We start from the raw sequence: 25601 nt of genomic DNA, 5'->3' as shown, positions 1-25601 counted from the left end.
TTTTAAAATCAACTAAACACATGTTCTATATCTATATGATATGCTAACTTAATGATTTAAAACCTGGAAACACGAAAAACACCGTAAAACCGGATTTACGCCGTCGTAGTAACACCGCGGGCTGTTTTGGGTTAGTTAATTAAAAACTATGATAAAATTTGATTTAAAAGTTTTTATTCTGGGAAAATAATTTTTATTTTGAACATGAAACTATATCCAAAAATTATGGTTAAACTCAAAGTGGGAGTATGTTTTCTAAAATGGTCATCTAGACGTCGTTCTTTCGACTGAAATGACTACCTTTACAAAAACGACTTGTAACTTATTTTTCCGACTATAAACCTATACTTTTTCTGTTTAGATTCATAAAATAGAGTTCAATATGAAACCATAGCAATTTGATTCACTCAAAACGGATTTAAAATGAAGAAGTTATGGGTAAAACAAGATTGGATAATTTTTCTCATTTTAGCTACGTGAAAATTGGTAACAAATCTATTCCAACCATAACTTAATCAACTTGTATTGTATATTATGTAATCTTGAGATACCATAGACACGTATACAATGTTTTGACCTATCATGTCGACACATCTATATATATTTCGGAACAACCATAGACACTCTATATGTGAATGTTGGAGTTAGCTATACAGGGTTGAGGTTGATTCCAAAATATATATAGTTCGAGTTGTGATCAATACTGAGATACGTATACACTGGGTCGTGGATTGATTCAAGATAATTTTATCGATTTATTTCTGTACATCTAACTGTGGACAACTAGTTGTAGGTTACAAACGAGGACAGCTGACTTAATAAACTTAAAACATCAAAATATATTAAAAGTGTTGTAAATATATTTTGAACATACTTTGATATATATGTATATATTGTTATAGGTTCGTGAATCAACCAGTGGCCAAGTCTTACTTCCCGACGAAGTAAAAATCTGTGAAAGTGAGTTATAGTCCCACTTTTAAAATCTAATATTTTTGGGATGAGAATACATGCAGGTTTTATAAATGATTTACAAAATAGACACAAGTACGTGAAACTACATTCTATGGTTGAATTATCGAAATCGAATATGCCCCTTTTTATTAAGCCTGGTAATCTAAGAATTAGGGAACAGACACCCTAATTGACGCGAATCCTAAAGATAGATCTATTGGGCCTAACAAACCCCATCCAAAGTACCGGATGCTTTAGTACTTCAAAATTTATATCATATCCGAAGGGTGTCCCGGAATGATGGGGATATTCTTATATATGCATCTTGTTAATGTCGGTTACCAGGTGTTCACCATATGAATGATTTTTATCTCTATGTATGGGATGTGTATTGAAATAAGAAATCTTGTGGTCTATTGTTACGATTTGATATATATAGGTTAAACCTATAACTCACCAACATTTTTGTTGACGTTTAAAGCATGTTTATTCTCAGGTGAATACTAAGAGCTTCCGCTATTGCATACTAAAATAAGGACAAGATTTGGAGTCCATGTTTGTATGATATTGTGTAAAAACTGCATTCAAGAAACTGATTTCGATGTAACATATTTGTATTGTAAACCATTATGTAATGGTCGTGTGTAATCAGAATATTTTAGATTATCATTATTTGATAATCTACGTAAAGCTTTTTAAACCTTTATTTATGAAATAAAGGTTATGGTTTGTTTTAAAATGAATGCAGTCTTTGAAAAACGTCTCATATAGAGGTCAAAACCTCGCAACGAAATCAATTAATATGGAACGTTTTTAATCAATAAGAACGGGACATTTCAGTTGGTATCCGAGCGTTGGTCTTAGAGAACCAGAATTTTGAATTAGTGTGTCTTATCGAGTTTGTTAAGATGCATTAGTGAGTCTGGACTTCGACCGTGTTTACTTGAAAAATGATTGCTTAACAAATTTTGTTGGAAACTATATATTTTTAACATGTGAATATTATGTGATATATTAATCTCTTAACATGTTTGATATTGTGTGATAGATGTCTACCTCAAGCACAAATCCCATTGACTCACCTAATAATAACGAAGAGTCGAATATATATTGGACTGATTCACAAGTTCCCGAAGAAGAACCGGAAGAAGAATCAGAACCGGAAGAAGAATCAGAACCGGAAGAGGAGGAACCGGAGGAGGAAATAGAACCAGTGGGGGAAATAATAAAACGGTTAAGTAAAAGAAAATCCTCAACCAACTGACCAAGGTTAATTATGGTCAATGGTGTTTTCGCCAAGGAAGCAAAATATTGGGAGGATTACCAATTCTCCGATGAATCGGATTCAGACGAGAATTCCGATGATGTTATAGAAATTACCCCAACTGAATTTAAAAAGGCAAAAGAAAATAATAAGGGAAAGGGCATAAAAATAGAGAAATCTAATTCCAACCCCGATGAACTTTATATGTATCGTCAACCCCCGAAGCCCTTAAGTTGTAACAATGACCCGGGAACCTCTAAACCACCAGGTTTTTCTAAACCGTTGTGGAAAATGACAGCTCGTATTAGGGGAACATCATATATCCCTAGAAACTTGGCAAAACGAACCAAAACCAAAGAAGAAGAAACGAGCGAGTCGGAATAAGATAGTTGTATTCGTGTGGTGTAATATATGTAATATAGTGTGCTTATGCTTTATGATATATGTAAAAATTGCTTGTATTAATAAGTATTTTTTTTTATGAATCTAACTCTTGTCTATTTTACAGTATAAAAACACAAAATGGATAGACAACCCAATATTTTAAGAGACCTACCCGGAGACATGATTGATGAAATCTTGTCTAGAGTCGGTCAGAATTCTTCGGCACAACTATTTACGGTGAAATCAGTTTGTAAGACATTCGAAGAACGTTCCAAGAATGCCTTGGTTTATAAGAGACTTTCGTTTGAAAGATGGGGGATATCACATTGGGAAACCCATAAGTTACGATGTGTTTACTTTGACGCATATATTGCGGGGAACCCAAATGCTATTTTACGCAACGGGTTAAGAAATTATTTTGACTCAATGTATCCGAATATAGGACTTCATGATTTAGAAAAAGCGGCTAACATGCAACATAAAGAAGCATGTTATGCTAACGCATTAGTAATGTTCGCTTCTCACCAAAGTGAGAACAAGAACATCGGGCTACAACTATTAAACAAAACATTTCCACAAGTAACGGAGTCAGTAGTTGGGGTGAGAAACAAGGTTTTTAGATTGTTACGGGACTGTTGGACATTACGTAACCCTCATCCCTTTGACGACGTTACAACACGCTGTCTTATCAACGGCCATAACGGTTATGTTCCACAAGACCAAGGATGGGAAGTAGTCCTAGTAAAACCAGAATGCATGACTTGTTTTTGGACGTATGAATTACGTGTCTTTATTGCCTTTGCTGAACGACTTGTGTACTAGCTAGAATTATCTTCACAACTATCTTGTATCAAAGTTATTGTGTGCTATATTTCATGCTTTATGTAAAATAAGCAGTATTGTAAGTTTGTAAAATATTGTATAAAAGTTTGAACGCGAAATATTATTATAATCAGTTTTTCATATAGAATTGTAGTAGTTGAATTGTATATTAGCTACTAAGTATGAACTTAACGGGTAGGTACTACCCGAATTTAAACTTATAAAACGCTAATATGAAGAAAAAGCTTTTATAAATGAGTTCATATTATGCTACGAAATACTATTAATTACTCTTAATATTCTGTATGATTAACTTGTTCTATTTGACTATTTTGAAGGAAATGGCACCGACTACTCGACACACCGTGAATATGAATGAAGAGGAATTCCGTACTTTTCTAGCTTCAAACATAGCCGCAGTACAGGCTGCGCTACATACCAACAATAACCTTGGATCTAGTAGTACAGGAAATCGTGTACGATGCACCTACAAAGAATTCACTGCCTGCAAACCTTTGGAATTTGATGGAACCGAAGGACCGATCGGATTGAAACGGTGGATCGAGAAGGTCGAATCGGTGTTTGCCATAAGAAAGTGTACTGAAGAGGACAAAGTGAAGTACGCTACGCATACCTTCACAGGTTCTGCGTTAACATGGTGGAATACCTATCTAGAGTAAGTGGGACAAGATGATGCGTACGCACTACCGTGGTCAGCATTCAAGCACTTGATGAACGAGAAGTACCGTCCCAGAACCGAGGTCAATAAGCTCAAGACAGAACTTAGAGGGTTACGAACCCAAGGATTTGATATTACCACGTACGAAAGACGATTCACAGAATTGTGCCTATTGTGTCCGGGAGCGTCCGAAGATGAGGAAGAGAAGATCGACGCGTTTGTGAAAGGATTACCGGAAAGAATCCAAGAAGATATAAGTTCACACGAGCCCGCCTCCATACAACAGGCATGTAGAATGGCTCACAAACTAGTGAACCAGATTGAGGAAAGAATTAAAGAACAGACGGCTGAAGAGGCCAATGTGAAGCAAGTCAAAAGAAAGTGGGAGGAAAACGGTGATAAGAATCACCAATACAACAACAACAGCAATTACAATAATAATCGCAACAATTATCCCAACAATCGCAACTACAACAAATGGCCCAACAACAACAACAACAACAACAACAACAACAACAACAACTATAACAATCATCCCAACAACAATAACAACCGCAACAACAACAACAATCAGAAGCAGCTATGCCAAAGGTGTGAAAAGTATCACTCGGGGTTCTGCACCAAATTTTGCAACAAGTGTAAAAGAAATGGTCATAGCGCGGCGAAGTGTGAGGTCTACGGACCAGGGGTTAACAGAACGAAAGGAACAAATGGTGTCGGAACGAGTAATGGCGGAGCAAGTAGTGTCGGAGCAAGTTATGCCAATGTAGTTTGTTATAAATGTGGAAAACCAGGACACATTATTAGAAATTGCCCGAACCAGGAGAACACGAATGGACAAGGCCGCGGAAGAGTTTTCAATATTAATGCGGCAGAGGCACAGGAAGACCCGGAGCTTGTTACGGGTACGTTTCTTATTGACAATAAATCTGCTTACATTTTATTTGATTCGGGTGCGGATAGAAGCTATATGAGTAGAGATTTTTGTGCTAAATTAAGTTGTCCATTGACGCCATTGGATAGTAAATTTTTACTCGAATTAGCAAACGGTAAATTAATTTCAGCAGATAATATATGCCGGAATCGAGAAATTAAACTGGGTAGCGAAATATTTAGGATTGATTTGATACCAGTAGAGTTAGGGAGTTTTGATGTAATAGTTGGCATGGACTGGCTGAAGAAGGTGAAAGCAGAGATCGTATGTTATAAAAATGCAATTCGCATTGTACGAGAAGAAGGAGAACACTTAATGGTGTACGGAGAAAAGGGCAACATGAAGCTACATATTATTAGTAATTTGAAGGCACAAAAACTAATAAGAAAAGGTTGCTATGCTGTTCTAGCACACGTCGAGAAAGTAGAAACTGAAGAAAAGAGCATCAATGATGTTCCCGTCGCAAAAGAATTTCCCGATGTATTTCCGAAAGAATTACCGGGACTACCTCCACATCGATCTGTTGAAATTCAAATAGATCTTGTACCAGGAGCTGCACCAATAGCTCGTACTCCTTATAGACTCGCACCCAGTGAGATGAAAGAACTGCAAAGCCAACTGCAAGAACTATTAGAACGTGGTTTCATTCGACCAAGCACATCACCATGGGGAGCTCCTGTTTTGTTTGTCAAGAAGAAGGATGGTACATTTAGGTTGTGTATTGACTACAGAGAGTTGAACAAACTTACCATCAAAAACCGTTATCCACTGCCGAGAATTGACGACTTATTTGATCAACTACAAGGCTCGTCGGTTTATTCGAAGATCGATTTACGTTCTGGATATCATCAAATGCGAGTAAAGGAGGATGATATTCCAAAAACTGCTTTTAGGACGCGTTATGGTCATTACGAGTTTATGGTTATGCCGTTTGGTTTGACTAATGCACCAGCTGTGTTCATGGACCTTATGAACCGAGTGTGTGGGCCATATCTTGACAAGTTTGTCATTGTTTTCATCGATGACATACTTATTTACTCAAAGAATGATCAAGAGCACGAAGAACATTTGAGAAAAGTGCTAGAAGTATTGAGGAAAGAAAAACTGTACGCTAAGTTTTCAAAGTGTGCATTTTGGTTGGAAGAAGTTCAATTCCTCGGTCACATAGTGAACAAAGAAGGTATCCAGGTGGACCCGACAAAGATCGAAACCATTGAAAAGTGGGAAACCCCAAAAACTTCGAAGCATATACGTCAATTTTTAGGATTGGCTGGTTACTACAGAAGATTCATCCAAGATTTCTCCAAAATAGCAAAACCCTTGACTGCATTAACGCATAAAGGGAAGAAATTTGAATGGACGGATGAACAAGAGAAGGCGTTTCAACTATTGAAGAAAAAACTAACTACGGCACCTATATTGTCATTGCCTGAAGGGAATGATGATTTTGTGATTTATTGTGACGCATCAAAACAAGGTCTCGGTTGTGTATTAATGCAACGGACGAAGGTGATTGCTTATGCGTCTAGACAATTGAAGATTCACGAGCAAAATTATACGACGCATGATTTGGAATTAGACGCGGTTGTTTTTGTATTAAAGACTTGGAGGCACTACTTATATGGGGTCAAAAGTATTATATATACCTACCACAAAAGTCTTCAACACATATTTAATCAGAAACAACTGAATATGAGGCAGCGTAGGTGGATTGAATTGTTGAATGATTACGACTTTGAGATTCGTTACCACTCGGGGAAGGCAAATGTGGTAGCCGACGCCTTGAGCAGAAAGGACAGAGAACCCATTCGAGTAAAATCTATGAATATAATGATTCACACTAACCTTACTACTCAAATAAAGGAGGCGCAACAAGGAGTTTTAAAAGAGGGAAATTTAAAGGATGAAATACCCAAAGGATCGGAGAAGCATCTTAATATTCGAGAAGATGGAACCCGGTATAGGGCTGAAAGAATTTGGGTACCAAAATTTGGAGATATGAGAGAAATGGTACTTAGAGAAGCTCATAAAACCAGATACTCAATACATCCTGGAACGGGGAAGATGTACAAGGATCTTAAGAAACATTTTTTGTGGCCAGGTATGAAAGCCGATATTGCTAAATATGTAGGAGAATGTTTGACGTGTTCTAAGGTCAAAGCTGAGCATCAGAAACCATCAGGTCTACTTCAACAACCCGAAATCCCGGAATAGAAATAGGAAAATATTACCATGGATTTCATCACTAAATTGCCAAGGACTGCAAGTGGTTTTGATACTATTTTGGTAATAGTTGATCGTCTCACCAAATCAGCACACTTCCTGCCAATAAGAGAAGATGACAAGATGGAGAAGTTAGCACGAATGTATTTGAAGGAAGTCGTCTCCAGACATGGAATACCAATCTCTATTATCTCTGATAGGGATGGCAGATTTATTTCAAGATTCTGGCAGACATTACAGCAAGCATTAGGAACTCGTCTAGACATGAGTACTTCCTATCATCCACAAACTGATGGGCAGAGCTAAAGGACGATACAAACGCTTGAAGACATGCTACGAGTATGTGTTATTGATTTTGGAAACAATTGGGATCGACATCTACCGTTAGCAGAATTTTCCTACAACAACAGCTACCATTCAAGCATTGAGATGGCGCCGTTTGAAGCACTTTATGGTAGAAAGTGCAGGTCTCCGATTTGTTGGAGTGAAGTGGGGGATAGACAGATTACGGGTCCGGAGATAATACAAGAAACTACCGAGAAAATCATCCAAATTCAACAAAGATTGAAAACCGCCCAGAGTCGACAAAAGAGCTACGCGGACAGTAAAAGAAAAGATATAGAGTTTGAAATTGGAGAAATGGTCATGCTTAAGGTTTCACCTTGAAAAGGCGTTGTTCGATTTGGTAAACGGGGGAAACTAAATCCAAGGTACATTGGACCATTCAAGATTATAGATCGTGTCGGACCAGTAGCTTACCAACTGGAGCTACCTCAACAACTCGCGGCTGTACATAACACTTTCCACGTCTCAAATTTGAAGAAATATTTTGCTAAAGAAGATCTCACTATTCCGTTGAACGAAATCCAAATCAATGAAAAACTTCAATTCATTGAAGAACCCGTCGAAATAATGGATCGTGAGGTTAAGAGACTTAAACAAAACAAGATACTGATTGTTAAGGTTCGATGGAATGCTCGTAGAGGACCCGAGTTCACATGGGAGCGTGAAGATCAGATGAAGAAGAAATACCCGCATTTATTTCCAGAAGATACGTCAACACCTCCAACTGCTTAAAATTTCGGGACGAAATTTATTTAACGGGTAGGTACTGTAGTGACCCGAACTTTTCCATGTTTATATATATATTAAATGAAATTGTTATTTACATGATTAAGTGTTTCCAACATGTTAAGCAATCAAACTTGTTAAGACTTGATTAATTGAAATAGGTTTCATATAGACAATTGACCACCCAAGTTGACAGGTGATTCACGAACGTTAAAACTTGTAAAAACTATACGATGACATATATATAGTTATATATATAGTTAAAATGATTTTATTATAAGTATGTATCTCATTAGGTATTTTAATAATGAGTTATATACATAAAAATGAGACTATTAATTTAAGAAACTCGAAAACGATATATATAACGATTATCGTTATAACAACGTCTTACTAGGTACATATGAATCATATTAAGATATTGATACACTTGGTTAATTATGTTAAATGATAAGTAAATATATTATTAAGTGTATTAACAATGAAATACATATGTAAAAATAAGACTACTAACTTAATGATTTCGAAACGAGACATATATGTAACGATTATCGTTGTAACAACATTTAACTGTATATATATCATACTAAGATATATTATATATCATAATATCATGATAATATAACAATTTAACATCTCATTTGTTATAATAAACAGTGGGTTAACAACATTCAACAAGATCGTTAACCTAAAGGTTTCAAAACAACATTTACATGTAACGACTAACGATGACTTAACGACTCAGTTAAAATGTATATACATGTAGTGTTTTAATATGTATTCATACACTTTTGAAAGACTTCAAGACACTTATCAAAATACTTCTACTTAACAAAAATGCTTACAATTACATCCTCGTTCAGTTTCATCAACAATTCTACTCGTATGCACCCGTATTCGTACTCGTACAATACATAACTTTTAGATGTATGTACTATTGGTATATACACTCCAATGATCAGCTATTAGCAGCCCATGTGAGTCACCTAACACATGTGGGAACCATCATTTGGCAACTAGCATGAAATATCTTATAAAATTACAAAAATATGAGTAATCATTCATGACTTATTTACATGAAAACAAAATTACATATCCTTTATATCTAATCCATACACTAACGACCAAAAACACCTACAAACACTTTCATTCTTCAATTTTCTTCATCTAATTGATCTCTCTCAAGTTCTATCTTCAAGTTCTAAGTGTTCTTCATAAATTCCAAAAGTTCTAGTTTCATAAAATCAAGAATACTTCCAAGATTGCAAGTTTACTTCCAAGTTTTCTAAATCCATTCCAAGTAATCATCCATGATCAAGAAACCTTTGTTAATTACAGTAGGTTATCTGTCTAATACAAGGTAATAATCATATTCAAACTTTAATTCAATTTCTATAACTATAACAATCTTATTTCGAGTGGAAATCTTACTTGAAATTGTTTTCGTGTCATGATTCTGCTTCAAGAACTTTCAAGCCATCCAAGGATCCTTTGAAGCTAGATCTATTTTTCTCATTTCCAGTAGGTTTATCCAAGGAACTTGAGGTAGTAATGATGTTCATAACATCATTCGATTCATACATATAAAGCTATCTTATTCGAAGGTTTAAACTTGTAATCACTAGAACATAGTTTAGTTAATTCTAAACTTGTTCGCAAATAAAAGTTAATCCTTATAACTTGACTTTTAAAATCAACTAAACACATGTTCTATATCTATATGATATGCTAACTTAATCATTTAAAACCTGGAAACACGAAAAACACCGTAAAACCGGATTTACGCCGTCGTAGTAACACCGCGGGCTGTTTTGGGTTAGTTAATTAAAAACTATGATAAACTTTGATTTAAAAGTTCTTATTCTGGGAAAATAATTTTTATTATGAACATGAAACTATATCCAAAAATTATGGTTAAACTCAAAGTGGAAGTATGTTTTCTAAAATGGTCATCTAGACGTCGTTCTTTCGACTGAAATGACTACCTTTACAAAAACGACTTGTAACTTATTTTTCCGACTATAAACCTATACTTTTTCTGTTTAGATTCATAAAATAGAGTTCAATATGAAACCATAGCAATTTGATTCACTCAAAACAGATTTAAAATGAAGAAGTTATGGGTAAAACAAGATTGGATAATTTTTCTCATTTTAGCTACGTGAAAATTGGTAACAAATCTATTCCAACCATAACTTAATCAACTTGTATTGTATAATATGTAATCTTGAGATACCATAGACACGTATACAATGTTTCGACCTATCATGTCGACACATCTATATATATTTCGGAACAACCATAGACACTCTATATGTGAATATTGGAGTTAGCTATACAGGGTTGAGGTTGATTCCAAAATATATAGTTTGAGTTGTGATCAATACTGAGATACGTATACACTGGGTCGTGGATTGATTCAAGATAATATTTATCGATTTATTTCTGTACATCTAACTGTGGACAACTAGTTTTAGGTTACTAACGAGGACAGCTGACTTAATAAACTTAAAACATCAAAATATATTAAAAGTGTTGTAAATATATTTTGAACATACTTTGATATATATGTATATATTGTTATAGGTTCGTGAATCAACCAGTGGCCAAGTCTTACTTCCCGATGAAGTAAAAATCTGTGAAAGTGAGTTATAGTCCCACTTTTAAAATCTAATATTTTTGGGATGAGAATACATGCAGGTTTTATAAATGATTTACAAAATAGACACAAGTACGTGAAACTACATTCTATGGTTGAATTATTGAAATCGAATATGCCCCTTTTTATTAAGTCTGGTAATCTAAGAATTAGGGAACAGACACCCTAATTGACGCGAATCCTAAAGATAGATCTATTGGGCCTAACAAACCCCATTCAAAGTACCGGATGCTTTAGTACTTCGAAATTTATATCATATCCGAAGGGTGTCCCGGAATGATGGGGATATTCTTATATATGCATCTTGTTAATGTCGGTTATCAGGTGTTCACCATATGAATGATTTTTATCTCTATGTATGGGATGTGTATTGAAATATGAAATCTTGTGGTCTATTGTTACGATTTGATATATATAGGTTAAACCTATAACTCACCAACATTTTTGTTGACGTTTAAAGCATGTTTATTCTCAGGTGAATACTAAGAGCTTCCGCTGTTGCATACTAAAATAAGGACAAGATTTGGAGTCCATGTTTGTATGATATTGTGTAAAAACTGCATTCAAGAAACTGATTTCGATGTAACATATTTGTATTGTAAACCATTATGTAATGGTCGTGTGTAAACAGGATATTTTAGATTATCATTATTTGATAATCTACGTAAAGCTTTTTAAACCTTTATTTATGAAATAAAGGTTATGATTTGTTTTAAAATGAATGCAGTCTTTGAAAAACGTCTCATATAGAGGTCAAAACCTCGCAACGAAATCAATTAATATGGAACGTTTTTAATCAATAAGAACGGGACATTTCACCCTTTTGCACTCCTTACAAGAATAAAACTCTCGACCTCAAATAAACATACTCCGTTGATAAACCCTATCAACTATGTTTTTCTCTCATTTGTGATCTTGTGATCCTCACTTGGATGGATGCCTTCACGTTCTATGCTCATCACCTATTTATAATACTAACAAATATACATGTCCATCTTTAAGCATGCACATGCAAAATGCAAATTGACAACCTCTTCCCAACTTTCTTGACTTTTGAACGTCTAGAACTTAACAAAGTTAGGCAACCAAACCCACATGCATTCCATGCAAAAGACAAATTGAATTTGTCTACATAAATGTTAGTCAAAAATTTGGACTCCGTCCAACAGCTGACTTTTTCGTGAGCATAAGAGCCGGAAGCAAAGCAAGAAAATCAAAAGTGGGCAAGGATAATTATAAAATTTAGGTGGTGTTGATAAGGCTTCCTTCCGTTTATCTCTTATTTGTTATTTCATCCTTATCTATTATTTTATCTAGTATTTATATTCATGTATTAGGTTTACAAAAACTAGTTATTATCTATCTTTTGTTTACGTGAATAAAGTTTTGAGCCGTGAAAGTTTAGTGCTCCAATATTAAGCCGAGAAGGTTTAATTCACTATCCTATTGTTTTGGCCATCGATCCTTTAATCCGCGTTAGTTTATCTTGCACACAAAATACCCAAACTACAATAAAGTTCATATCTTGAATAATTATTGGGCATCTGCATTATTAACAAAACTTTTGACCCATTTTGACCTGCCAATATAAAAGACACCTTCAAACTCATATCCGATTAATCCTTCTATTATCTCTCCCATTTCAAACTGAACTACAACCAGTTGGATATTTCTATAATTAACTATGAGTTGTAATCACTTGCATCCATAAATTTGCTTGAAAACAAAGAGACCAATGAGAACGCGACATGTGACGCGAAAATCACATGTGATTGGAAAAAAAAAATTCGAAAATTTTTTTTTTGGAAATTTTTTTTTTCGAAAATTTTTTTTCGAAATTTTTTTTTAAAAAAAATCATATGTGATTATGCATGTCAATCACATGTAATTGTAAACTCAATCACATGTGATTATGCATGGCAAATCCAATCACATGTGATTGTACAATTTAATCACATGTGATTGTGCAGGTAAATCACGTGTGATTATAAAAAAAAATTAAAAAAAAATTTTAAGAAAAATTTCGAAAAAAAATTTAAAAATTTTCTTTTTAAAAAAAAAATTTTGAATTTTTTTCAATCACATGTGATTTTCGCGACACATGTCGCGCTCACATTGGTCCCTTGAATCTCAACTTAATTTATGGACTCAAATGAATATTCATCACTTAACTAATCCAATTCTAAGATAAAACTGCTCATGTTATATTTTGATTTACAAATTTACTATTCAATCTCATTCGTTCTTAATCTTTACTCTTGGTAAGATACGTTGATCATTTGAGTTGTGGTAATCTTCCTTATTTTTTAAATGTTGATTCAATGAGTTCATTAGATTAGCTTTAATACAGTTTCCTCGCATTTTTTATTTCTTTATTTATTCTTTTGCAGGAAATCTTTTATTTTTTCATCTGATTCAGTCATTCTTATGTTCCAAATAGATTTTAATCTTTCTCCATAAATTAAATTGCTGCTTTGATGTAAGAATATTGGTTTCTTTTGATTGTATCTACATACACTTTTTCTATTTGAGTCGCTATCTCAGCGGTAGAGCACTTGACTTTTAAGTACGGCTAGGAAATTTTACACGTTTAGATGAAGCGGGGGGTTTGTTTATAACATCGGGAAAGTTTGGAAAAATCTAATTTGAAATTTTTGGAAGCAGTGACAAAAGTGAAATGAAAATCGGATATTCACATTTTCATGTCACACCGAAATGGAAAAACAAAGTTGAAATAGATTCAGTTTTCTTTATTTACTTGATATATTAAATAGTAAAAATATAGACTAGTGTAATTTATCATTTGGTTAGATTGTGCATGTTGATGTAGCTTACTAACTACTGGTATATTGCATCCCTATATATTTATGCAATCCACACTCAGAGTTACATAAATTTTTTTTACTAGACAGTAAGTCACATGCGTAAACAAATTGTGCTTTCATAACGTCGATCCAAATACACCGCAAATAGGTACGGAGTAATTCTTCAAAACCCAATATCATTCTCAACATGTCCCAAGGTTCCAAAAAAAAAAAAACAGAGATAATACAATATCATTCTCAACATGTCCCAATGTGACAGTATCCCACAATCAACATATGCAGGCAAAAAAGGTAAAACCCCAAGTCTAACAAAGCTTTCCCAGTTCGAAAATACAAATAGCCATCGAAAATGGCTACAAGGTAATTAAGAGAAAACTATTATTAATTTGAAATCGGTAACAAAATAAAGACGAGTACCCAACTTACTCTTAACCTGTAAGAGCAAAGTTCATAGCACTATGAACATCCACTCCAATTTGAGCTTCAGCTTTCTCGGAATCAGTTGATGCAGAGCTCAGTTTCTGAGTGAACTCGTTTAGACCTTTTTGTACTTGGTTTTGGTCAAGTTTGTCAAGGGAAACCGCCTCGACAGCCAATATGTCAGCATAAGAATTTGGGTGGATAAAAGCAAAGCCACTGCTGATAAAGTATTTTGTGATTTCATTTCCTTCGTGAACTGAGAGAAGACCGGGTTTTAGTTCTGCAATTGTGGGTACGTGTCCTGTTAAGATACCCATCTGCCCAGTTGTGGCTGGAACTATGACCATGTCAACCTGTAACATTAATAGACCAAATGGTGAACCACTTTAAGTTGAAATTGTGGGTATAAGAGGTGAATTTGTTATGCCTAGAGTACTTGACCATTAGATCCACAATTCTGCAAGTACAACCGTACAAGTTTATAAAAGGTTAAAAACAAGTACAGTAACGTCTCCAAGCAGTGCTTTTAGGGCCTAAGCAATTACAAAAAAATTCAAAAGCTAATGCTAGATGTCATGGTTAATTTTGACCCAAATAATTATATGGGTCGTCATGCGTGGTAGGCACTAAACCTCCTAATCATATAAAACAGACAGATCATTCAATATTTATTTAATTTTCGCTACCATAGATACAATAGTTAGTATTCACTTCAATAAGATTATATAAGTTTCATTCTCATGCACGAATATCAGTTAAGCCCCATTTCCCAACCTGCCCATTTCGATTTATGGCATATGGTTACAGATGTTTGCGCTCATTCCTGCCACTGTTGTTCTGATCACCACAAACCAATTTCTAACTTCCGTAACGAGACTCTCTTTATGTTGAGACGTTAAGCCAGTTTCTGACTGATTTGTTACATACGTTGGTAATGCCCGTATGAGACTAAAATTTGCTAGTTTCAAACATAGAGACCTCACACCTTAATGTTTGCGTTAATCTCATTATCGTCTCTATAATCTGCTGCACTACAACAAAAAGATCTCCTTCTGACACTGGCTCCATCAACACAGAAGGTTTTAGCATAAGATATAGTGTCACTTCCTAAAAGGTTTTAGCATTTTAACTAGAATTGACACAAGAACAGCTACATTTATTCATCCTCACCAGTCTCACTTCAGAGTTCAAACAGTTAATCATGTCCAATATTAGTAGTCATTTCTTCATGGATGACACACTGGATACCGTACTCCCAGCTTATGTACCCGTTTGGCCGACTCTCCTTAAGAATTGTTGTTATCTGTCAATCGAACTACATATAATGTGCATTCTAGTGCAACTTTCTTCCCGACGATGGAAACTCGCCAGCAATCGATGACCTTACAGCGAGTAATCAGACTATGTGGGGAGTATTATGGGAGTACACAAATTGGAATTTTTTATATGTAAATAATACAGTTAAAACAAGGCTTCGTCCTAGTTTTGTATGTATTGTTCAAAGATTTGAACTTTGACCAAAATTGAAATCTGAAAAAAAATGTTAACCGGGTAAGGCCGAATTGGGACAAGTTAGTCCGAGTTTGCAATGTTGACTGAGCGTTTAGTCCAATTCATGCCTAGCCGCCTAATCGCACAAGCAGAGTAGCAATTAGTCGCCAATACAAGCCAACTTTTACAACATTGTGACTTCCTCGCTGCCCATTGAGTTTTTGAGGATCTGTTTAGCATCAAATGCAATTGTAGAAAATAATTCTGAGCATATACGCTTGTTGCAAACTTGTGACACAATGTTGGTATGGGTATCATTCTCTAAATCCTCTAATAGATTTGAAAATTGAGATAGCAAATCCCATTTATTTTCAAGTTACCTACAAGTCATATAATGGAAACTAAACCTGTTGAACACTAGAACTTTCCGGAAAAAAAAAAAGAAAAAAAAAAAAAAAACTAGAAATCCATTTCCAAGCTAGAGATGCATTAGCCGAAAACTTACCAAAAGAAAGGAAAGAAGAAATTAAGAACATGTGGAGAGTCTGATAACTCAGTCAAAACCAAGAAGTGTATAATAACAGTGATATCCAAAACTTTATCTTTGGAGAAATCCAAAATAAATGATATATCCACCATCTAAATAATGCCTATCCTCATCAAGCATTGTAAGTGGCGGCGATTCCAGAATTAAAACTCAATGGGGTCCTAAATATTTTTTCAAGTACTAATTATATTTTAATGTTATTTTAGTAGTTGTTTATTTTCAGAAATCTGCAAATTTAAAAAATATATGTGGTCCGAGTAGTTAAATTTAGTAGTGTCATATATAATTTAAGGGAAAACTATGAATTAAAAAAAAAATATGTGGTCCAATAGTTAAATTTAATGGTATTCTATACAATTTTAAGAGTATTTTCTACAGAAAAATTGTAAACTAGTGGTGTCCCGTGACCCACGGGCTGTAAGCTAGGTTCGCCTCTGAGCATTGTCTAATTTGTCTACTAAATCGCGTTAACATATACTCTAAACTTGATGATCCGAATAACCAACAAACAAAGAACATAAATAATTATACTATGTTAATATGGCTGGATAACATGGAAAACCTGGCCGAGACAGTCTACAAACAATAACAAAGAGCTCGTAAAGGCTTGAAAGGGCGCCAAGAACCTAACACGTCTTGATAACCCAAACACACGCCAATTTAGACTAATATGTAACACACATTTTTAGTATTTCATGAAAATACTACATAATTTCGTCTTAATGAAAATAATCCATAATATAGACAAGTAACTTATGAGTAACCATACATTCACAAAATCTCGTTAGTCTTTTATCATCTTTACATTACACATGGATCGCAATCTTTTTGTTACACATATATCCAGGCACACGGATCATGTTATCTAACTAATAAGCCAATGTTAAACAACAAAACAAATTATATTCGAATAACTTCAGCTAAACGAAATAGCAACCTACAAAAATCCAACTAAGAATGTATAATAAAAGCAAATGTTAAATGTTAAAACTTCTACAAAATGCATATGATGAAAATAAATGTATAATAATTTAATCACATTTTAGGAAATACGAAACCCTAACTAACAATAAAACGAAAAAAATGAAATCAATTAAGTTATTTGTTATAAACTGACCTCTTTTTGGGAGAGTTCAGAAGAATAAGGAAGAACGAAATTAACGGTGAGTTTGGTAGGTAAAGTGGAAGGTGTAGGGGGACGAGGTTGCATATATTGTGAAGGTGTTTTAGGTGGATCTATGTTTGGAATAGCTTTCTTCCATGATTGTACGAACGCATCGTCACCGGTAGCTAAATCAGCGACCTCCGTTGAGAACGCGCGGCGAGCGACGGCGGTGGTGGTAGGGCGGGTGAAGATGCGGGAGGTGAGTTGACGAAGCATGGTTTTTGGATCGCTCGGTTGGATAGGTCGGAGGATATCGGCCGGAAAGGGTTTCAATCGGAGTGTTATTTGTTGTTGATTTGGGGAAAATGAAACAAGGATTTGGGGGAAACTAGTACACACTACTTGCACTTGGCTATTTTTCATAGGGCAAATTTTTACTTTTTATTTTTGTTAATTTCACTTTCTATTACTCCGTACAATATATTTTTTAATAGCATTAAAATTATACTCTTAACGTTTAAAATCTATTGTCCTTTCTTAACTTTATAAATTTTTTATTTTTAACTTTAACTTTAATTTTCTTTTATGTGTTACATAATACTTGCCGAACATTATACCGTTAAAAAATATATTCAAAAATCAATTTAGTGATATATTAATTCCATCAAATAATATATAAGACATACGAAAATATTTAAAGTCAAAGTTGAAAACATGACAATAGATTTTAATTTTGTGTATGAACTAATAGTACATTGATTCGATTGATGATAGCTATTATCAGAAAGTGAGGAATTATTTAAAATCTACAACGTTAGTGATTAGAGCGATTTCAACCAGCTAGCGGCGGCTCCTTTTTTCAATCTTTTTCCGTTGATACTAGGCGTGATTAAACGCCGATCACCGTGGTAGGCAACACTCGTAACACCCCCTTTGAAGAATGGGTGGTATTTCAAGGAACGATGTAACGATAAACCTATCTATCAGAAGATTAACTTTGATCTAAGAAGTGATCAGATAAAGATTATCAATCTTTCTTTGTCACTAATTTCCCAAAGCACACTTATATTGATTCATTATGGAATGTTTTGATGCTTATGGTTGCCTTGTGGACGTTTTTATCCCTAAAAAAATGAAACGACCCCAAATCCGTTTACCAAAAAAGAAGCACATTTTTTTTATATATAAGTTGGGTCCCATTAAACATCCACTTTACCTAAACTATTCCAAATAGTTTTAACCGAAAACGCATTATCATAATGACACATTTAACATTTTAATATGACTTTGGTTACACAAACGACATATTACAAAGCAATTGTAAAAATGACTCAATCACCCGAATTACGGGTTAATACTCAATAACCCAACCCGATACCAAGAGCATAATCCCGGGGACTACCAAATCCCCAATCCGCGTCCAAATATCCAAGAGCTACCCCATCGAGCTCAAGCGCTCCTACGCATCTAGTCTAACAACTAGCTAGTTTCACAATCACAATACCTGTAAAAAGGTAAACAACGAGAGGGGTAAGCATAAAGCTTAGTGAATGCAATAATTATATATATATATATATATATATATATATATATATATATATATATATATATATATATATATATATATATATATATATATATATATATATATATATATAATCTACTTACTTGCAAACACTTACACAAATACTGCATACGAGCTAGCAATTCAACAACCATGCAATCACAATGCATAAACTAAATATCCGCAATTCACAATGAGCTAGCATCGCCAATAGCATATAGTTCACAATTTAATATGCTAAAACTACAACATACAACCATGGTTAACCAAAATACAAAGGGAACGATTCTCGCGAATGAACCGTTAGCCACGCAGACGCCACTAGTATGCATCACTAGTCCCTTGGGTGGTATCAAATGCCCGAACTTTAAACCCACCCGTCACGTGAAATGTGGTATCGAACGCCCGAACTTTAAACCGATACATCTTAGGTTACTTTTTACGTCTTGTTGACTTGTGTGACTCACGTCACCAGCATAAGGGTATGATTGTAATTTCGTTGTCTCAATACATAAGGGTATGATTGTAATTTGACAATAATAGTTTGATTAACTTTGTGTTTCATAATATCTTTGACATCATATTTCATCCATCACTTGCAGTTGGAATCACCGATCAACTCTGTAGAAAATCTATTAGCTCTGTAGCTGTGTCTTCTTCATTTTTCGGTTCAGAACCCGTGTGCGAAAGTTCTAAATCTTCACAGTTCTAAATCTTCATAAGAATCTGAAAGCTGTTGTAGTAGCACAAAGAATGCTAGTACTTCTTATGAAAGTCAACCAATCCAAAAATCAGTATCAGGAATTGGGTCTGACCCGCCTTCTGCTTTTGACTCACAAAGTGTGGTGAATGAACCCATACCGATAATGTAATTCAAGAAAGTTTTGATCTTGATGAAAATTCGGTGCATAAATAATTCATAATCATAGTGATATAACTAGAAATGTGGATACTGATGCACAGGTTTTGTTGGTTCTTTCTGATTCGCTTTTATGCCTTCGGATACTTAGAAGTGGTTTGACTACTTCTGGTTCGGGGACCTTCGTTATTGATGCAGGTAGTATATGTAATGTCGTTGTGGGTGACGGTTCTGAAATTAGTAGTCGTGAAGGAAGGAGGAATAACGGGACACGTTTTGGGGCTACTTCATCGAGACGGAGCTATAGAAGGGAAATTGATTTTTAAGCGCTATTTTTAACAACGGGTCTCGTTGACAATTTAGGATCACGCGATTGATGGCCATTTCCATTACATGACCAAAACATTGTGTTTTTACTAGTTAAGTTATCAAGAATTTAGTTAGGGGGTTCATGGAAGAAAATTATAGGTATTGCTGGTAACTTGTAAATCGGATGAATGATATCGTAATGATATAGTTTTTGTGATCATATTCTTCTTAGCACAATTACCAATATTGCAGAACTCGGAATTACTCGGGGAGTACACGGTTAAGTCGGTCAAAACTCGGCCTGATTACTCGAAAAATTGGTCAAAACTCGGTCAAAATCTGTCAAAGTCAAACTTGGTCAACGTCCGAGTACTCTCCAAGTTGCCGAGTACACCCTAAAAATTCGTGAATGAGTTTTGCAACTTTGACAATTACTTATATACACGAAATGCCTGCAGTCCTCGATAAAAAGTTAAAAATACCCCAAAAGTTCACATTCTTAAGCGAAAGCAGTTCTACTACCTATTACAATGAAACAGAAGATCAATGTCCGAAGTAATATGACATTACCATTTTGCCCTCCAGAGCTACAAGGAGTCTCAGTCCCACTATAACATCCTTCCTTTTGCTCAATCCCTTTGCCAAGATCATCAAGAACAAAACTAGTGTTTTTTTCATTGTTGCTAAAGAAAGCACACCAGAAGTAAGGGCCTTTATGTCTTTTTGCACGTATGATCCCAACTCCGACTTCAGTATGTGTCTTGTTGTGTATAAGTGATAAAGTTGCGTTGTTGTGAATGAGTATATTTGAGAAGGCTTGTGCAGGGTCGAGATGCTTTTGTTGACAGCCAACAATGAGTCCTGAAATTGTACCAAATGTAGGAAGCTCGATCCCACAATTTGGTGCGAACATTTCGGTGAAGTCGTTTTCTGAAGGTTTGCAGTTGACTGTGTTGTTTTGACTACAGTTGGTTCTGCATTCTTTAATGTATTGCAAGGCCATGCACGCGAGACCGGGGCTGTTGTTTAGTTGGGGAAGTCTTTTTGATGTTCGGTTTTTGTTGATCATGTCAACAAGATCGTTCGCTTGATTTCCTGTCAGATGTAAACCACAGCATGAACTGATTAAAGTGATTAAAAACGTTGACTTTTAAAAAAAAAAAAAAAATACTACCTTTGTCCCATATTTTAATCGTCCAATATTCTTTTTTAATGTCCCAAATTAATTTTCCATTTTCATTTTCAGCCAATCAAAATAGGTTAAGTGAGTAAAAATAAAATTTATGAAATTTGATTGGCTTAAAGATTAATTATTTTACTTTTGTTAACTGTATACAATTCATTCTCAAATGGACAATAAAATAGGGATGAAAGGAGTAGTCAGTAATTAGCTTTCTATGTTTATATCTAAACAAAAGGTAAAATTGGATATCCTGTACTGTCAAATCTAGTGTATATGGGAAAAAAAAAATAATAACAAAATTACTGTCAAATCCACCACCATTGTTGTCCCATTTCAAGCTGGCCAGCTAAATCCTAACATATCTAACCTAAGATTACAATATAATTATAAACAAACATTTAATTTACATTCTACTAGGAACAAACAAATAGCACAATATTAACATTACCACTTATAATACAAATAATGAGCAGAAATAAAAAGATATACCTTGATTCTCAGAATATACAGCACCAACAAGTAGAATAAGTCCCAGAGCAATTATCCATTGGAAACAATAATTTTTTGTTACCATTTTTAAAATTTTGCATCAAACAGATAGCAGAAACCCTAGAATATTGGGTTTTTATTTTATTTTGTTTAACATTTTATCTTTTTATGGGTTCATAGATAAAAGGCAGGCATGATTGAAGCCGGTTGCTAGAGGGTTTTGAGGACAAAAGTTGAAAATTATGGGTCCCACTTAGCCGTTGTAAAATGCTGGTGGATTTAACGGAGTATTTGTGAGTTTAGAGGACAAGATGTCCGTGTCCATTTCTGTGTCTATTTTTTAGTGTCGAAAATGGAAGTCGAAATTGACTGACAGTGATATTGGTGGAGGTGTCCACAGTGTCCATTTTATTATTGTTATAATTATTTATTAATACTTTTTTATTATTAGTTATTGCTTTTTATAGATTCTAAAAAAGAAAAAAGAAAAAAACAAAATAAAAAAACCACAAAAACCACACCTGCAAAAACCACATATTCTTCTTCTCTATTTTCACATCTTCTTCTCCCCTATTTTTCAATTTCCCAAACCTGCAAAAACCACAAATTACCAGCACAAATAATAATTAAAACAACAAAAAAGAAAAGAAAAACCAAAAAAAGAGAGGCAACGGTCGTTTTTTTTCACCGTCGCCTACGCAACGGTGTCGACCGACGGTGACGCGGTGTCGACCGACGGTGGTTTTCGGCTTCGATTTTGGACCGACGACGAGAATTTTATTCGGACATCGAGAGCTCTTAGTCTTTCTAGTTCTAGTTTAAACTGAAACAGATTAGTAGATTTAAAGGTCAAACGAGATGCAATTGATTCAGATTAAAGAAAAAAAGTGAAAAGTCAAAAATACCCCTAGTTACTATTCATAATTTTTGTCTATCACTAACTATTTTTTTTTAAATGGTGAATAATATTAAACGAAACAACTATCTAATAATAATAATAATAAAAACTAGAAATGCATTACAAAAGGCATAAAATTAAGTGTTTCAACTTAAAACAAACTTGACTTTAAAGTGAAGCCAAGTAAATGGAAAACACTTAACGAAATCTACTATATTACATTTTTCTCTAGCGGATTTATCATTAAATAATGAACAATTTCGAATTTGTCAAATCACCGCCACAACAACTATAGAAAACACATAGTCCCTCGAGTCGTTAAAAGAGAAGCTATTATCATACTTTGCAAAAAAACTAAACATAACCAATATAATTGACATTGAGCCAACACCAACAATAACGATACCCAATTTCATTTATATGGAGTATCAGGAGTTGGGGTTCAGACAATTTTTATTCCGCTCTAAAGTAAAAAAGGAAGTCGTTTCATCATCCATGAGTAAAAAAAGAAAACGTATCTCTACCTAATGGTTAGAAAAGTTCATCTCTCCCTTTACTCGAGGGCGAAAAGACTACGTTCAGAAGGATTTCTAAGCAATATGAAAAGAAGATAAAATAAAACTTAAGATATAGTACAAAAGTAAGGAGATAAAATTGAAATATAACCAAAGGAAGATAAATAAACCTAAATAATAAACATTTATAGTTTCTATTAAAATCCTATAATGATAATGTCATTATTAAGTTAATTTCTTTGTTAAAAAAATCAAAAAACAAAAGAAAAAAATCTAAGCATGGTAGGTGATGTCATTAATCAAAACAATTTTTAATTAAAATTAAATCTTATTAATTAATTAATTATTATTAAATCTTACTAATAATTATTTTAATTATTAAAATTAAATAATTTTGAATTATTTTAATTAGTTATTTTAAATTGACTACGAGAAGGTATAAAAACTAGGCAAGGAAACCAATTCTAAATTTATATTTCATTATTCCTTGAAGGTGGCCCAAAGGGAAGGTTTTACCGACCCGCTCCGGGACTAAGATCCGGCCCGCCTGCCCCTCGGGATGGTTTAAGGGTCAGATCCTCAGAGTGTGGTTCGGGTTTCCTGCCCGAAAGTGAAATGTCCCGTTCATATTGATTATAAACGTTCCATATTAATTGATTTCGTTGCGAGATTTTGACCTCTATATGAGACATTTTTCAAAGACTGCATTCATTTTTAAAACAACCATAACCTTTATTTTATCAATAAAGGTTTTAAAAATATTACGTAGATTATCAAATAATGATAATCTAAAATATACTGTTTACACACGACCATTACATAATGGTTTACAATAGAAATATATTACATCGACATATGTTTCTTGAATGCAGTTTTTACACAATATCATACAAACATGGACTCCAAATATTGTCCTTATTTTAGTATGCAACAGCGGAAGCTCTTAATATTCACCTGAGAATAAACATGCTTTAAACGTCAACAAAAATGTTGGTGAGTTATAGGTTTAACCTATATATATATATATATATATCAAATCGTAACAATAGACCACAAGATTTCATATTTCAATACACATCCTATACATAGAGATAAAAATCATTCATATGGTGAACACCTGGTAACCGACATTAACAAGATGCATATATAAGAATATCCCCATCATTCCGGGACACCCTTCGGATATGATATAAATTTCGAAGTACTAAAGCATCCGTTACTTTGGATGGGGTTTGTTAGGCCCAATAGATCTATCTTTAGGATTCGCGTCAATTAGGGTGTCTGTTCCCTAATTCTTAGATTACCAGACTTAATAAAAAGGGGCATATTCGATTTCGATAATTCAACCATAGAATGTAGTTTCACGTACTTGTGTCTATTTTGTAAATCATTTATAAAACCTGCATGTATTCTCATCCCAAAAATATTAGATTTTAAAAGTGGGACTATAACTCACTTTCACAGATATTTCCTTCCTCGGAAATAAGACTTGGCCACGGATCGATTCACGAACCTATACAAATATGTACATATATATCAAAGTATGATCAAAATATAATTACAACCATTTTTATTATGTTTTAAAGATTTGAGTGTATTAAGTCAGCTGTCCTCGTTAGTAACCTACAACTAGTTGTCCACAGTACAGAAATAAATAAATATATATTATCTTGAATCAATCCACGATCCAGTGTATACACGTCTCAGGCTAGATCACAACTCAAAGTATATATATTTTTGGAATCAACCTCAACCCTGTATAGCTAACTCCAACATTACTGCATATAGAGTGTCTATGGTTGTTCCAAATAATATATATACATGGGTCGATATGATATGTCAAAACATTTGCATACGTGTCTATGGTATCCCAAGATTACATAATATATTAGAATACATGTATAATACAATATAAGTTAGCTAGGATATGATTTGTATAGATTTGTTAAACATTTCCCGTAGCTAAAAAGATCAAAAATATCCAATCTTGTTTTACCCATAACTTCTTCATTTTAAATCCGTTTTGAGTGAATCAAATTGCTATGGTTTCATATTGAACTCTACTTTATGAATCTAAACAGAAAAGGTATAGGTTTATAGTCAGAAATATAAGTTACAAGTCATTTTTTTAAAGGTAGTCATTTCAGTCGAAAGAACGACGTCTAGATGACCATTTTAGAAAACATACTTCCACTTTAAGTTTAATCATGATTTTTGGATATAGTTTCATGTTCATATGAAAAATTATTTTCCCAGAAGAACAACTTTTAAATCAAAGTTTATCATAGTTTTTAATTATCCAAACCAAAACAGCCCCCGGTTTCACTACGACGGCGTATATCCGATTTTATGGTGTTCATCGTGTTTTCAGGTTTTAAATCATTAAGTTAGCATATCATGTATATA

General features: G+C 34.1%; 2 protein-coding genes across 3 annotated transcripts; both read right to left on the bottom strand.

Moving 5' to 3' along the window:
- Positions 1-14020: 14020 nt before the first annotated feature.
- Positions 14021-17774, bottom strand: LOC139875031 (ATP synthase subunit delta', mitochondrial-like). The gene is made up of 2 exons (XM_071862416.1): positions 17391-17774; positions 14021-14588 (listed from the first exon to the last, which is right to left on the bottom strand). The coding sequence occupies exons 1-2, from the start codon at positions 17652-17654 to the stop codon at positions 14244-14246; spliced, it is 609 nt and encodes a 202-aa protein (XP_071718517.1). The 5' UTR covers positions 17655-17774; the 3' UTR covers positions 14021-14243.
- A 987-nt stretch (positions 17775-18761) lies between these two features.
- LOC139875017 (uncharacterized) lies at positions 18762-21928 on the bottom strand. 2 transcript variants are annotated; one of them, XM_071862411.1, is made up of 3 exons: positions 21783-21928; positions 20681-21205; positions 18762-18882 (listed from the first exon to the last, which is right to left on the bottom strand). In XM_071862411.1, the coding sequence occupies exons 1-3, from the start codon at positions 21865-21867 to the stop codon at positions 18851-18853; spliced, it is 642 nt and encodes a 213-aa protein (XP_071718512.1). In that variant the 5' UTR covers positions 21868-21928; the 3' UTR covers positions 18762-18850. The 2 variants fall into 2 exon arrangements, with proteins under 2 accessions (XP_071718512.1, XP_071718505.1); XM_071862404.1 differs by lacking the exon at positions 18762-18882 and having other exon boundaries at positions 20552-21205.
- Between the last annotated feature and the right edge of the window lie 3673 nt (positions 21929-25601).

Source organism: Rutidosis leptorrhynchoides, chromosome 1 (assembly GCF_046630445.1).
Source record: "Rutidosis leptorrhynchoides isolate AG116_Rl617_1_P2 chromosome 1, CSIRO_AGI_Rlap_v1, whole genome shotgun sequence".
In the NCBI taxonomy this organism is placed as follows: Eukaryota; Viridiplantae; Streptophyta; class Magnoliopsida; order Asterales; family Asteraceae; genus Rutidosis; species Rutidosis leptorrhynchoides.
The sequence above is the reverse complement of the archived record's forward strand: the minus strand, read 5'-3'. Positions and strand labels throughout refer to the sequence as shown.